The 13,802-nt window shown below is 41.3% G+C and overlaps 1 protein-coding gene across 1 annotated transcript in view; it reads right to left on the reverse strand.

The window, feature by feature from the left end:
- Positions 1-567: 567 nt before the first annotated feature.
- Positions 568-13,802, reverse strand: part of RPAP2 (RNA polymerase II associated protein 2) — a 72,953-nt gene continuing 59,718 nt past the window's right edge. Inside the window, 2 exon segments of the mRNA XM_044673086.1 lie at positions 568-867; positions 2,369-2,518. Of these exon segments, the coding sequence (XP_044529021.1) occupies position 867; positions 2,369-2,518 (151 nt within the window). The 3' untranslated portion in view covers positions 568-866.

Below are 13,802 nucleotides of genomic sequence, written 5' to 3' on the forward strand. Positions count from 1 at the left end.
CTCTAGAAAACAGAAGGCATCGGGGGGAAGACACTCTATTATCATTGTTAAGGGGCCTCATTTCCTGAACCCTTTCTCCCTCCTCCTGTCTAGTCTCTTCAAGAGCAATTTGATGGCAGGAAGGGGAGTTGGGTGGCTCAGTGGATAGAGTGCTGGGTCTGGAATTAAGCCTCAGACATTTACTAGGTATGGTACCCTGGGAAAGCTACTTAACCTCTGTTTTCTTGAAACCACTGGAGAAAGAAATGGCAAGCCACTGCACTATCTTTGCCAAGAAAATAGTATGCCATGGACAGTAGGGCCCATGGGGTCACAATGAGTCAAACACAACTGAACCACTGAACAACAAAAATTTGATGGCATCCTGTAGTTCTGACATTATGCCTGATACATGCCATCTGACAAGGCAGCCTTATATTCTAGAAAAGATTTTCTTGAAAAATCAAAGAAAATTTTAAGTTTCCTGAAATCTAAGAAAAGATAACCAGTCTTTAGGCTTGACTTTGGGTAAACTCATGAGGCATATCAGTTTTTCTAAGAGAATGATGGAGTGAGTGCCAAGGCAGCTTCCTAATAAAATTCTCTTTATTGATTCTCATTGGTTTATTACTCAGTAATTAATTGGGGAGGGCAGCCTAAATCAGAGATGCTTTTAAGTCTTCTGTCAGCCACTTTCAATGCTGGCTGGAACTGGCCTAGAGAAGCCAAGCTGGTGAATAGTTTCTTGGGCGTTCAATGAAGTTTTGACACCAAAACTTGAACTTTAATTAAGAAAAGAAAAAGTTGCAGTCTCCTTAAATGATAAAGTAGCACAGCCTGGGAGAAGGAAGTGAAGTCCCTCTTCTGTGGTCTCTCCATGGACTGCGTCTGTGAAAGGAGAGGAAGGAGCTCAGAGAAAATGGTTCAGATGCTTTACAGCTCTCTTGCCTAACATGAAATGAGCCTGCTATTGGGTTAGTCAGATCAGGAAGGATTAGTGTAGGCTGTGAAAACAGGAGAAGCGGTTCCTTGAGGAACCAGGGAGTTTTATTTGGGTAGAGTTAGAATCCCTTAAGAGTTAGAAATCCTTTTTTATCCTTATATATTTCAATAAATACACACACACACACACACACACACACACACACACACACACACACACACATATATATGTATATTAATAACAAGAGTCTCTTTAGCATCCTTGAGCCTGGTCCTGAAGGGAAGTTTACTTAGGAGTTTCACTTCACTGATATAAACTAAAGATACTTTGCAAGCACAGCAAGTAGAGTATCTGAAGTCAGTTGATATATACTAATAATAAATTAATTTACATTTATTTTTACATATTATAGCAATATGCAAAGAATGCAAATAAGTTTGTAAGAGAAATACTGAATACTTACTAACAAGTGTTACCAAGCCCCTGAAAAAGGACACAAAGGGAATGAAGCTGAGGTTCAGAAGGGATAGGAGGGAAAGGGACTAACCTTGGTCAATTGGCCTGGAGGGCTGGAAGCTTCCCTCAGGTCCATGAGGTCAGAGAGAAGGGTGACTGTTTGGGAGGCTGCAAACATAAGCTGCTCCCAGTTCCTCCAACCCCTCATCCAATATCTGCCTTTGCTTGCACAACTATGCCATCAGTACTCTGCAGTCCGCTACTGACTTTCCTCCCAATTACTTGGATGGTCTGAAGTTTCACTACATGTTGTGGACCTTTGTGTTACTCTGTGACTTTGTGACTCATTCATAAAAATAATACATTAAATGTAGAAGAGCTTAACATTTTCACTTAGAAAAGGATTAAGAGATATTTTCTACTTTGAGAGAAACCAGTAACACATGGCATATTGATGGGGCAGGGGCCTGTCCAATGGCCATGCAATCAGTACAGTGAGGTTCCTAAGCCCCCACTGGGGAGGTGGGTGTTGCTGTCCTTCAGGCTTCGGGGGCGGGGGCTAAGAACATGCCCTCCTGGGCATGGCTGTCGCCGAGTCTGGGTTAGTTTCCCTTTCCTGGTGGGAAACTTCCCATCCGGGAACTGAGAATCGAGGGGTGGGAGACCAAACTGGGCTCATGGGCTCCACTTTGAAGTTTAGGGGAGGGGGGGTGCTGGGGATTGTCCTGACTGCAAAGGACTTTAAACACCCTGCTATAACCCTCAGAAAAGGTGCAGTGGTAGGGGAAGAACAAAGAGTGGATGGAAAGTGACTGAGGAAGCACAATCCAGTGACCTCTTGGGCTAATATTTGGAGATTTGCATTAGGCTTCAAAGATTCCAAACTGGGAAGGAAAAAAATCAAATAAGAAAGAAGCAGCAGCAGCAGGAACAAGGAAGTGGGAAGAGGAGCCAAGGAGAAGAGGAGAGGAGCAGAGGACCACAACTTACCATTCTGGCAAAAAGTTAGTTTTAAATATCCCAGTCAACCTTTCAAGGTCTTCATTCTTGAAATGCAACTCTTCGAGTAATGTGGCTATGAACTGTGTATACACGGCATTTTTCTGAGAATGCTTCTGTATTGGGATCACTTGGGACAGCCTGTAACAGAAGAGCCAGGAGGGTTTGGGTCTCAATGGAAAGGGGGGGGTACCAGGAGGGGTGGCCCCAGGCTTTCCTCGGGTAAACTGAGACTGTAAGCACCTGCTCTGAATGTGCTCTGCAGGATTTTGTGAGGATTACTAAAAATTTTCTGTTTTAAAAATCTGTAGTATTGATGAAGGTGGAGAAAGAATCTCTTGAAAGAAGGGTCATGGCAGGAGGCCAAAATCAGCTTATGACTGCAAACCAACTGGAAGGAGGAAGGGTCTGGAGCCTAATAGAACACCTATTTAATTACTGTGAAGATTAAAGAACAAAACACCAATTTCATTAGCTTTGTGTTAGCTCCTGTTAGACAGCATACTTCAAAAAGCCTTTGCAAATCACATTCCTGGAAAGCGTCTGGAGCAGACTTTATCTGACCTGGGATTTTCCAAATACTGCCATGTTTCCCACAAACCCCCTTGTAAATAATTACTTACTTCAACCACTGCCACTGGGCACATTCAACCTGAACAAATGAGCTTTCCAAAGCTGTACATCAATAGTGCTGATGGGCAGCCCAAGCAGAGTGCATCCAGCAACAGTGACTCAAGAAGGGCAAATACTGACATTCTTAACCCTTGGTTCTTCCTTGTCTTTCTAGGAAACTGCACTCAGCTGCCTCAGCCACTAAGCAGGAGTTAAATACTGACCATATGACATTGGAATCCCTACTCCCATAAGTCTATATTCTCTGACCTTCCACCCATCCCTCCTCTTCCTGCCATTCTCAGCTTTCTGCTCAAGCAACTGGCGAGAGAAGGGAAGCAATATCAGCCTCAGGTTTCCAATCACAAAACCAGCTTTCTGGAGGTATTCTGCAAAGGTTTTTAGAACCCCAATATGCCAGGCAAGGGTCCCCAACCTGTCTATCATAGGCAGCAGGAGTGTTCAAAGGCTAAGAGGCATTTTCAAAGGTGAGGATGAAGTCCTGGTTTGGAGGCACCTACCTGCCAGTCTTTCTCCATTGCCCCTTCCCACAGGAGATAGCAAGGCTTTAGACAATGAGAAAGTAACTCCTCTCTACAAAAAGGTTAATGAATTCTGGCCATAAGGAAACCTTTCCAAAAAATGGCTCAACAGATATTCTCAGAGTAAACATAAGTCAAGTCAACAAGCATTTACTAAGCACCTACTAAGTGTCAAGCACAGTGCAACAGGAAGAAAGGCAAAACAACACAACAAACGAGTCTCTGCTTCTAGGAGTTCCCAGTCTAATGAGGAGTCAATATAACAGCTCTGTACAAACAAGATATTTATATATGGGATCAACGAGACAATCTCAGGAGGAAGGCACTAACAACCCAAGACAAGTTGAATAACCAATGGAAGCAATGGATTTTTGGTTTACAAATTTGTTTCCTTGTTTTAGTTTGAATGTCCATTGCTTCTCAAAAAGTGCCTGCCTTGTGAAAGATTGATTGCTAGTTTTCAAACACTTTACTTGTCACACTCACCCACACACACACACACACACACATATACACACATGCAAGGAAAATGTTTGGATCTTTGGTTTGGACAATGAGAAAGTAACTCCTCTCTACAAAAAGGTTAATGAATTCTGGCCATAAGGAAACCTTTCCAAAAAATGGCTCAACAGATATTCTCAGAGTAAACATAAGTCAAGTCAATTTTTCCAATCAGTGGAAACTATCCCCTGATATGCTAATAGATCAAGTCTTGAGGGCTGCCAAGGGCATTGAGAGACTTAGTGATTTGCTCATGGTCATGGGAAGTCCTGGGTTCAAATCTAACCTGACACTTTCTGCCTGTGTGACTCTGGGTAAATTAGTCACTTAATACTATTTGGCCAGCCCTTGTCTTCTGTCTTAAGAGTTGTTATTAGGAAAGAAAGTAAGACTTTAAAAAAAAAAAAGCAAAATAACTGTTTTAGAAACCCTGTGGATTCCAAATGGGAAAGGGGTAAGGGGCTGGCTAGTAGGTAGGTAGCAGGAAGAGCTGATCGGAGAGCTCAGCGGGATGAGGTCTGTAAATGAGCTTGAAGACAGCAACATCAGCATGGGGTCTGGAGAAATCTGCATCCAGACATCAGGCCTGGGCAGTTCTAATCCCTGAGAACCAGGATTTCCTGACTGCTGTTGTTGTTGAAGGCAAGGGAACTCCTAAGTATGGATGCATAATGTTTAATTCCAGAAAAGTTGCTATTTGGTAGGATTCCTCTCCCTCCTCCCCCCATTTCTCTTCTATTCTTAGTTTTTCAGGGCTTAAAAAAAGGGTAAATTGAAAGCAGCTTGAGAAATTCCAGCTGTTTAAGAAGCTCCTATTCAACCTCAAATCTGACCTCACACTAAGCTACTTTTTTTGAAGCCATCTCTATAATATTTGTCTTTACTAATCAAAACCACATTCTTAGAAACAACTATAGGGCTGGGATTATGAACAGTTTTCAAAATCACCTGACAGAAAATGGAGAATCCATTCAGCACTGTAAAATCAGAAAGGCTCCATCAACAAGATGACAACTATGAGGAAGCTTGAGGTTCTGAGCTGTTACTTTATCAAGGTATCAATTATGCTTTACTATGCAGTTTACAACCTGCTTCGGTCACACATAGCCAAATAACTCCATTGTCAGGTTTTACAAGGCCTGTGTCAACACTTATTTGCCAGTCTTCCACTCACGCCTTTATAGGCCTGCAGCAGGGTTATGGGAGGGTGCAGGGGTTGTCAGCTACACTCCCTTGGAGGCTTCTACCTGCTGGTTCCTTCCTGATTGCCTTGAAACACACCTACCTCTCCTTCATCCCCCCAAAAATCATCGGATTCTGACTTTTCCTCAAATGTACTGCAGTCATATCTCTCCTTTCCTTCCCAAAGTTACCAACTATCAGAACACTGGCCAATGTAACGATCTCTTCTTGATTCCCATACTTGTTAACTTATCATGACGCCCCTTTCAGGAGGGGCCCCAGGTGTGTGGGCTTGCTACCCTGATTCTCATTCTCTCTCTGTCCCTCCCTCTCTTCCTCTCTCTTTATCTCTCTCCCTCTCCTTATCCTCCACTTCCCATTCTCCCTCACCCCACAGATCCAATCAGTTTATAAACCTTGTTGTTCCCAACTCCATCATAGCTCTGGCATATGACTTCTCTCTCTTTACACAGTCATCACCTTGGCTTAGACCAGTGATGGGCAACCTTTTGAGCTTAGTGTGTTAAAATTCGCCCCCAAAAATGAGCATAACTGGGGTGGTGTGTCACTTCAAGAAAAAAAAATAATTTCACAATATTTATAGTTTAAATAACAAAAATGTATCATTGTAATATATAACTGTATTTAATAAACCAAAATAGGTAAATGAAAATAGCTAGAATCGTCATCTATAGTGCACAGAGTGTCTATACTACACTACAGCAGATGTTTCATCCTCAACATGCGGCCCCATACTTCTCTGTATGTGGCCGCGTGTCATCGGTTTGCCATCACCAGCTTAGCCCCTCATCACATTGCACCTACTGCAAGGGCTTTCTAAACCTTCCCTCTCTCACCACACCGCCACACAGATCTGACCATGTCACTGGCTCCCTTACACAATAGCTCCTCAGCGACTTTAGGATAAAACAGAATCTTCCCTGGTTAGTTTTGGACGGTTTGGCCCTGACCTGTCTTTCCAACCTCTTTAAATATTACTTACCTTCTCAGGCTTTGAGATCCAGTCGAGCTGGCCTTCCTCTTCATCCCTCATCTAATACTCTCCATCTCTGTCTCTGGGCCGTTGTGCTGGCGATCCCCCGGGCATTCTTCTCCCTGCCTCGGCCTCAAAGAATCCCTTCACTTCGTTTGAAATATAGCATCTGTACAATTGTTTACAAGAAGTTTTTTCCTGATCTCCCATGGGGTAACACAGTGTCTGGCCCCTAATCAGTACTTAATAGATGTGAGTTGAACCTCTACTGGACTCACTGCCCTATTCATTCTTCTCACCTGTGTTCCAGGGTAATCCAGGAGTATATCTATACATTTTCTCATTAATTTATAAAATTGAAATGTCTCTCAAAGTTAGCTCAGGATCCTATCCTAGTTTGTTAAATGTTACTTATTTAATAAACCAGAGAAACCTCTTTATGCAAATATGCAAATTTTCCTTTTTCCCTCATCTACATTTCTTAGAATCCTTCAAGACTCAACCCAAATGCCACCTTTCCAAGGAAGCCTTTCCTGGTCTACCTCATTCTTCACCCCCAGCTATCAAAGCCTTTCCTTCTAAAGCTGCCTTCCTGTTCCTGTGTGGGCTTCTATGAATCTATTTACTTACATTTTATCTCCTCTATCAGAATGTAAAGTCCTTAAGGGGGCTTCATATAGTTCTTTTAGAGTTGTAAGGTACTTTACAAATATCATCACATTTGATCCTCACAACGATTCTCCGAGGCAAGTGTTATTTTATCCTCATTCAGGATGAGTAAACCGAGACAGCAAATAAAGCACTTGCCCAGGATCACACAGCTAGGGAGTTTCTGAGGCTAGATTTGAACCTGGGTCTTCCCGGACCCGGCACTCTGATGCCAGCTAGCTGCCTATGGTTTCCCACAGTACCTAGCACATAGTGTTTGTTGACTATGTATGTATCAAATCTCCTAATCTCTTAGGTTTATCTAAACATTAAGGCTATTGACATGCAATCTGTTAACAAGGTAACCCAAAACAACTATCTACAATCACTGAACTTCAAGAAAGATCACAGCCACTGTCACCTCTGACCATCACAACTCTTCTCACTTAGATGATACAGTCCCACCATTCAGTTATCTGAAGATACCAAGTAAAGTCTCTTCTCAAGAATTATCTTCATTTTTTAAATTCAAGATAAGGATTTATACAGTTCTCAAAAGAGGAAAAAGGATTTCTTTCTTTTTCTGTAGCTCTCTCCAGCCATGACAAAAAAACAGGATCTTCACAGATGGCTCCTCAAAGACTAGCACTTAAACAATCACTTCCAGATTTTGTAGCCTCTCCTAAAGATACAGCACTGATGACCTCCATTATAGAGGCTACTAACGTTAGTCTTTCTTACTAAACAAAAATTCAGTATTTTTCAGGCCCGTATACCATTTAGTGCTTATTATAGGAAAAGGGCATTATCTTTATTGAATTTCCAGAAAGTCAGGTCTGTAAAAAGTTGCTATTGTTGCTGTTGATTTAGGTCTACATGGCAGAAATAAACTGGAAAGAGGCTCATAAAATTAATCCAATGTGATCTGGTCAGAGTAGGATAGCCTCAACATTTATCAAGATAGAGATTAAAACAAATTGCTAGATTTCTTCTAAGGTAAAAGCCATGTTGCTGTTTTTTTTTTTTTTTAAGTTTTGAAATGCTAGTAGGTATATTTATATCCCAGAATGTGTGTGTGTGTGTGTGTGTGTGTGTGTGTGTGTGTGTGTGTGTGTGTGTGTGTATGTGTATATTCTTAAAGTACCCCGAATTACTCCTTACCTGATATTAAAGTAATCTGGGTATACAACAGATTCCATATCTCCTGTCAGATCTGACTGACAGGGGTCCAACCCGAGGCAATATGAAACAGAGTGGAGGCTTTATTGTGGGAAAGGGGGTGGGAGAGGAAGGGAGAGCAAGGGGGGAGCCTGCAACCTGTCGATGGTTGGAGGTCTCCACCTGGGTGGAGAAGGGAGCAATCTTTTATAGGGTGGTGGTCTGGCATGAAGTAATCTGTTTTGCCTCTAACTGGCCACAGTGGGGATCTTGTGTCCTACAGGGGGCTAGGAACCTTGGTCTCTAGGGGCGGGAAGTTCCCAGGTCTGATAGTCAGTGATGCAGGAGGTCATTCCTCTAGGCCTGACAGCAAAGTCCTGATGTTCTGCCAAGTTTTACTATTGTGGCAGTTTCTGCCCAGGCTTGGGCAGGTGCTAGGGGAAGGGGGATAAGGGGGAGCTTTGGTCCCGGGATCTGTCATCTCCTCCCTACTCCCTTCCCCCAGACCAACAGAATAGAAACTCCTTGAGGCCAAGAACTGTTTTTCAGTTTTGTCTTTGTAGTCTCAGCTTCCTATACACAGTAGGCAATAAATGTTCAATAAATGTTAAGTGACCTGCCCAGGATAGAAAGCATCTGAGGTCAGAGTTGAACCCAGGACCTCCCATCTCAAGGCTTGGCTCTCAATCTATCATTCACTGTTCTTTTTTTTTTTTTTTTTCTAAAACCCTTATCTCTTGCCTTAGAACAATACTGATTCTAAGGTAGAAGAGCAGTAAGGCTAAGCAATGGGGGTTGAGTGGCTTGCCCAGGGTCACACAGCTGGGAAGTGTCTGAGGCCAGATTTGAACCTAGGACCTCTCCTCTCTAGGCCTGGCTCTCAATCCACTTAGCTACCCAGCTGCCTCCTCTCCCCACCCCCCATTCACTGTTCTTGATGAACATGGATAGCCTTGGATGACTAGGGCAGGGATTTTACCACCCAAACTCATAGGAGAATGACTGAGAGTTGGAAGTGCCCTCTGAGGCCTTCTGGTCCAATCCCCTGAGTCTCTGTTAACTTGGCTGGGGGGACCCAGCTAGGGAGTAGAAGTGAAGGGAAATTGTACCCCGGGCCTTGGGGGCTTCTCTCCTGACTTCCCCACTTGCTAATTTAGCTACAAAAGCTCCTCTGACTCTGAATAAACAGCTCTTTTTTTTTCTTACTGTATCAAACATCCTAGTATGGAATCTCTTTACCTCCTATTTTCAGGAAAAAAAAAACAACAAAAAAACCCCCAAACAACCAATTTCCTTTCTCTATCCCCCAATTCCTACCCCCCACCTCATAGCAACCATGCAAGCCCAACTCTTGAAGTACTCGGTGGAATTTGTTTTCTACTAGCCAAGGAGACCAGCTTTGGTCCATACTGTCCTGGGTGACCTTGGCCACACCTCCTGGGTCTATGTGCATATGCGTATGTGCATGTGCATGAGTGCATGTGTTTTAGTTTTTAATGTATAAAATTAGAGAATTGTACTAGGTCTCTAACAAGTTCCTTCCAGCTCTAAAATTCTTTAACTTCTCCCTTGTTAGCCTGTTTTTGTCATTAGCCCCTGATATAAGTTGCTTTCTGGATTCTGTTTTCATATCTGCTTGCACATGGCCAGAATTGAGACTACAGGGATGTTTGCATTGACGGTGGTTAGCAGAGTCCTGTAGAAACACCTCTTTCCACCAACTCTCCTGATGGTCTAATACACTTCTCGAGTCTCAGCCTACAGAGGGAACCGTGGAGCAGTGTGACCTGGGACTTTGGAGGTTGGTTGCTTCTTCCCTAAGGCCAACCAAGCACTGTCACATTTTATCCAATTTAAATAAGCTCAAAGATTTATCAAGCATCTTGGTGCTTGGCTCTGCCCTATAAGACAAATATAAATGAGACCTGGTCACTGCTCTTCAATCCCATTTAGTCTTACTAGGATAATAAGACGAGAACACAAAAATGTATACTCTAAAATACCATATGCTAAATTTTGTATGAAAGAGAGATAGAGATGTGTAAGAGTTCAGAGAAGGCAAAGGTGTATTATATGTATGGGAGGGAATAAAAGAAGACTTCAAGGAAGAGATGGTGTTTGAGTCAGGCTTTGAAGGATGATTAGGATTTTAATGGTGAGAAATGGGAAAGAGGAAGAAGAGGGCATTCGTTCTAGGTATACAGGCAATTGCAGGTGCCAGGATAAAGCAGCAAGGAAGCATGACCTGTACTTGAGGTATAGTAAGTACTTAGGACTGTTTGGAGTATTGTCCCTGGGAGTGGTAAGAGTCAGGGCTGAAAAGTCTGGCCAGGGCAAGGTTCTGGAAAACTCTGAATACCGAGTCCAGGAATGTGAATTTGTTGGGTAGCCAATGGTGAACCCTCAAAAGCCTTGGAGCATTGAAGCAATGTGTTCAAATCCTCATATCAAGAAATTAAATCCAGCAAAGTTGTATAAAAGAGATTAGAGGTGAAAAAAGAGTGGAGACTGAGTAGATAGGAAGTAACTGCACAAGAAAAGTAAAAAAGGCCTGAATTTATGTGGTTACGACATGAATTGTAAAATAATATAAAGCTATAATGGATAGAACTTAGTAACTTATTGGATGTAGGGAGAAGAAGGAAGAATCAAATATGACACCAAATATTTAAATATGGAGGCTAGGAAGACAGTAGTGGTATTATTGACAGAAATAGGGATATCAAGAGGAAGAAGTTTTGGGGGAGATATGATGAGTTGGTTCAGTTTTAGAGTTGGTGAATTTGAGGTGCTATTAGGATAGCTAGGTGGAACCATCTAGCAGACAGCCGTTAAAGCAGAGTCTGAGTATGGGAAAGCGGCCAGGTGAACAGAGATTTGTCAGTTATCTACCGAGAAGGGATAGTTCCCATGAGTCTGACACTGATGAAGAAGAGGGAATGTAGAGAAGGTCAAGGATAGAATCTGAAGGAAAGAAATCACTTAAAAAACTAAGGGGCATTCAGAAAGATAGGAGAGTTAGGAGAAGAGAGGGCTACAAAAGTCTGGAGACTAGGGTGTGGCAAGGAGGAGGAGGATCAGTTGGATCAAATGGGACAATAAAGTTAACAAGGTTAAAAACTTCTCTAAGGGCAATAGAGCTTATTTATCTTGGTAGTTTCACACTAAGGGGGTATGGTCAGGATTAAGGAACCTGGACAACCTCCCGCTAAGTTGATATAAATATGAGCGGTACTGATATTTGACAAACCAGTTTAAAGAACACACTTATATAAGGATACAAGATCTCATTGTCACCATGAGTCCTCAATTTGACCTGGTTTGGGGAAATGAAGCCACATATATGGCTGCAAACTTAGCTATCAACTCTATCTAGACAAAGATTAATTCTAAATGGTTGACAAATGTTGAAGGATGACCAGTTTGACACTGGGTAGACTAAGGGAGCTGGAGCCTCTTATGAAGGTAGTCTTAACTGGGCCAGGTGAGACTAAACAAAAAAGGTTAGTAAAATTACTTTGGAGTCAGGAGTTTTAGTCACAGATATTCATCAGTCATTCTAGCTGTTTCTATCCACATGTCTCCTCTCCTTCAGGGGGAAAAAAAAGGCCAGTTTAATTAGCTTGTATCAAGTGAGTGCTTAAATTAATTACTTAAATAAGGTAATATAGTAGCTTGAGTGCTAGATTTAGAGTCAGAAGAGATTCAGATTCAAATTCTGACTCAGACTAGCTATATAGTCATTAGAAAGCCTTTAACATCTCAAAGCTTTAGTTTTCTCTCTGTAAAATGGGCATAATTTACCTACTTCAGAGGATTGTATGGAAAATATTTTGTTAGCCTTAAAATACTATATAAGTATGACTTAATATTGTTGAAACTTCAAAGGCAAAGAGACTTTAAGGGTAAATCTATATTGATTTTTTTCAGTACCAATTTTTTCAAATTGTCTCTTATTTCTCAAAATCTGTCCTTCAAGGCTGTACTCAAGTCACTACTCTTGTCTTGGGTAAAGGAATGACTGTTGTCAATCTAGAAGTCACTTAATAGAACCAAAGTACTTTAGCAATATTGGGTCCTTAGAGATTATATATTGCCTAGTAGACAAAGGGCCAGATTCAGAAAAACAGGATGATCTGGTTTCAAATTCCATATCAAGTACTTTTGTATGAACTTATCCCATATAACCTCCTAGTATGAGATTCCTCACTTATAAAAATGGGACAAGAAAAAGCAGGATGATTGTGAGGATCCAATGAGATAACACATGTAAAATGTTTTTTAAATCTTGAAGCACTATGTAAATGTTCATTATCATTATAGAAAAATTATTCTCCTTTTCTTGTAGAATGAAGGTCAGATAGAAATGGACCTGGGACAAATCACTATCCTTCTATCATTCTTTTATAATTAAATATTATAAATAAATAAATGTGGACTACTCCGCCAGTGGAGGACCATGGGTACAGAACACTATCAGAACATGCTGTCAAACATGCTGTTTTATTGGTCAATTTTGGTTAACTTTTTTCTTTGCTAAAAGAAGACTTGTTAGTCTGGAGACAGGAAGTGAGAGTCTATCAGGAAATGTCTGAAGGATAAAAAGCAAAAGGCCATCAAGAAAAGTTTACATTAAATTGAAATGGTTGGAGTATTTGATGCCCACCTAGAAAACCATTCTTCATTTAAAACATTGCACCACTACAATGTCAAGAGTGAGTGCTTTAAAATGTCACCTTTCACTGAGAGTTTAAGAAGTTCCTATTAACTTAAATCAATTGTTATCCCTTTGAAATAGAACTGAGAATGACCTTCAAGTCAAATTGTCATACCAAAACATTGTATCAGCTACTTAATATCCCTGGGCATTACCAAGTTATATGGAACATGAAGCAACCAGGAAACTATGCCAAAGCTGGAGCGTTATCACCAACCATACAGTCACCCACGATCACTTCGTCAAAAAAACTGATGTATACAATTGAATGTATTTCTAATAGAGGAGTATTTGGTATGGTGACACATATCTCCAAACTCTGTGGAATGAGAAGCTGAACAAATTCAGAGTCTGATAAAGAAAATCAAAAGCATGTTACATCAGGCTGAGGTACCTTATCGTCCCTATCATCCTGTCTGCCAGGGGTTGTATACCAAGGATGCTCTCAGGGAACCCACAGAGGAGGAGCTGCTGATCCTGACACACTTAATTTAATGACAGAAAGCAGTTAATGATGAGAAGTAAGTTAGGTAACCTCTCAGGGTCCCAGACAACTACCAAAGATAATAAATTTTACACTTCTGTCTATCTGTATAAATGGAGAGAATTTCCCTACATTGATGAACTCATAGGTCCAGACACTACTCCTTATCACCCTCCTAAATCAAGAAGCCACCATGCTGGGTAATGGGGATAAAGAGACAAAAATGAAACAGTCCCTGTCCTCAAAAAGTTTTGGTTAATTTTTTTCTTTGTTACAAGAGGACTTAATAGTAATGGAGGGAGCCAAAGTATATTGGAAAATTTATGAAAGATAAAAATCTACTCTGTGGATAAATGAATATGAAATGATCTGAGGGAAAAACTCACTACCAAGAAGGGAAAAAAGAAAAGGCTTTGAGCAGGTGTCAGAATCTGGGCTGAGATTTGAATGAAGATACATAGGGGCAGTATAACTATTATTCAGGCTTCTGTGAAGTCTGATAATTTCAGGGACTTAACCAAAAGTTCTTGCATACCTTAAATTTGCTTCCTAAGATACTTTAGTTATAAAACCAGAAGCTATAACTT

The sequence above is a fragment of the Gracilinanus agilis genome, chromosome 4 (genome assembly GCF_016433145.1).
Source record: "Gracilinanus agilis isolate LMUSP501 chromosome 4, AgileGrace, whole genome shotgun sequence".
In the NCBI taxonomy this organism is placed as follows: Eukaryota; Metazoa; Chordata; class Mammalia; order Didelphimorphia; family Didelphidae; genus Gracilinanus; species Gracilinanus agilis.